The sequence below is a fragment of the Aspergillus ruber genome, assembly GCF_000600275.1.
Source record: "Aspergillus ruber CBS 135680 unplaced genomic scaffold scaffold00005, whole genome shotgun sequence".
NCBI lineage: Eukaryota > Fungi > Ascomycota > Eurotiomycetes > Eurotiales > Aspergillaceae > Aspergillus > Aspergillus ruber.
This window is the reverse complement of record NW_024467301.1, coordinates 514722-517311: the sequence shown is the minus strand read 5'-3', so window position 1 is coordinate 517311 and position 2590 is coordinate 514722. Positions and strand designations below refer to the sequence as shown.

The window sequence follows — 2590 nt, the reverse complement described above, 5'->3', positions numbered from 1 at the left end:
CCCCCCTTTTTTTTTCTTTCTTTCTTTTCTTATCGGAGGGCTCTTCATTGATTCCTACAATCCGAGGTTGTCATGCATTTCTGGCGTGAAAATGTTTCGCTAAGCGTCCTGCTGGCCGGCCTTGCCCTGGACAAGGACAGTGAGTACACTGACACTGCTAATACTATGTGCTACTCCTATGTGCTTCCAACTGTCTCGGCCAGAGTGCTCCGACTTTATCGAGATCAGCGACCAGAGCGATGCCGACAAACTGAGATCTTGCAAGACATTTGCCGGATACAAGCGAATCGATGCCACTCTCCCGGGGAGTGTGAACCTACACAGCCTTGAGGAGATCCAAGGTGATCTATAGTGCATTAATTCAGGCCGAAGCGACAACGGAACCTTCACCGCGATCTCCTCGTCGACTCTCCGCTCAATCGACGATAGGTTTGAGCTGTCGTCCCTCCCCGGCTTGGATACCATCAGCCTACCGGCCCTCAGAGAAGTGGTGACCATTGACTGGGAGGGCCTGCCCAAACTCAAAACGGTGGACTTTGGAGACGGCCTAGACAAGGTCGGCAATGTCACTCTCAAGTCTACGAACCTAATGGATGTCAGCCCACTGGCCACGGAGAAAGTGGGCAAATGGAGCATCTCGGATCACCCCTCATTGGAAGTCGCCTATCTTTCCAAGATCACCACCTACGAAGAATTCTCCGCCACTTACAAAAATGAAACCCTCAAACTTGTTCTCTCTGGCACGACTGCTACCGGCTCGACCAGCCTCTGTAACATAACACTCGTCAATCTTGGAAAGCTGGAATACACCACGGGAACATTATCTATCTCGAGCTATGTTAACGATCTACTCACTTTCCCTGCTCTTCGCCACGCCGCGGAAGTCAAGATGGAATTAGATATCAAACACCTGGAATTCCCCGTTCTTGAGACCATCCACGGCGATTTTGATGTCCGTCGCAGATACAAAGTAGGTCTACAACATGTAATTTACCACTCCCCTGCAGGAAGCAAGTAATTAACCTGCATTTCTTGCAGAATCTCTCTCCCAGCCTTCGAAGGCGTCGACAGCGACTTTATTCTGAACATCGATCACACGAAGAACTGCACCGACTTTTCGGATTTCAAGGTATTGGGATCCAAATACTTCTGTCAAAGCAACGGCACAACGCACCAGTACAACGTGGACGATGATTACTAGAACTCGGCGCCCAATGTCAGCGTCGGTGTTCTTAATAACGAGACCTTCGGGACTGAGGACAGTGCCGTGGGTCACGGCGGTCTGTGGGCCGGACTGAGCATGGTGGTGCCGCTGCTGGCAGCTATGGCTGTTGTTCTGTAGAGTAATGTATATTATGGCTCTACAATCGGACTAGGTAAACTGTCGATTTCAACGTATATACCTATTCAGGATATTCTCATTTGAAGTTAGGTTGATGGCGTCCAATTCGTCAATGTTAAGTGAATAAAGAAACCATATGCAAAATCCCGACTAAGACTTACAACAACCACGACAATGCATACCTTGAAATTGCTCTGGACTAATTAAGTAAGGCCCTGGCTTTTCGGATATTCAATTCGTATTTCCTTCAATGGATAATTGTAGAGTTATAGTCTGTTGAATCTGGTGATTTTTGACGCCAAAGTGCTTATTTGATCATGCACTAAACTCCTTTGGAATTTCGTGGTCAAAACTAAACTCTTTTTAATTTTCGTCGTCATAATTAGACCGCTTTTAGAATATCAGCGTAACATCATTTGGGAAAACTGTCTTCGAGCATGCTCACATCTGCATATCATGGCATCCTCATACACAGATTTTCCAGCATGGAAACGAGGACGACCGGAAAATATCCATCTGCCAAGGAAAAACAAGCATCAAATGTCACACAATGGTGGAACCAGCAACAGTCTGCTCGCGCTGCACACTGCACCCAGCAATTCAATGTATTGACTTCCGTATATGCCAAAACATCTGATATGCTGGCCGCTCTAATTGACCAAACAGAACTTGAGCCTCCTGCATACCCGAAAAGTACGACTTACTGCTGCATGAATATATGCATGGGCTGAGACAACTAGATGATGATAAGCTCGACGGCTACGGATATGTAGCCAGCATCCATCGACTATGGAGTAGCACATACTCTTGATTGTTTATAAATAGGCCCTACGGTAGATAGTTTTCTCAATCATATTCGCTCGGAATGGTGCCTATGGCATCGTACCGAGCATAGTACAGTCACCTGACAAAAGTCTACGTAATTCCGCGTCGCGCGACGCGCCACCTGATATTGTCCATCATCTTTTCAACCACCTACACCATGCCTCGCACCCCTTTACGATCTACTAGTTCTAATAGGACTAATAGAAAGGAATTAGAACCTTTCCAACGGGGAATTATAGTTGGCCGATTCCTTGCAGGCCAGAAAAAGGCTGATATTCAGCGCGAAATGAATTTACCGTATACAACAATTCAAACCACCATTCAAACATACCAGTCCTCCACCACTGGCACTAGTTCTCCTCGCATTGGACGGCCGGAGATCCTTTCTGATGCTGATAAGCGATATATTCTTTTACAAATCAA

At 46.6% G+C, this 2590-nt stretch overlaps 1 protein-coding gene across 1 annotated transcript; it reads left to right on the top strand.

Moving 5' to 3' along the window:
- Window positions 1-72: 72 nt before the first annotated feature.
- EURHEDRAFT_375426 (uncharacterized protein) lies at window positions 73-1342 on the top strand (the record flags this gene model as incomplete). Its single annotated transcript, XM_040778743.1, has 5 exons — window positions 73-139; window positions 204-308; window positions 366-974; window positions 1053-1129; window positions 1202-1342. The coding sequence occupies 5 exons, from the start codon at window positions 73-75 to the stop codon at window positions 1340-1342; spliced, it is 999 nt and encodes a 332-aa protein (XP_040641286.1).
- Between the last annotated feature and the right edge of the window lie 1248 nt (window positions 1343-2590).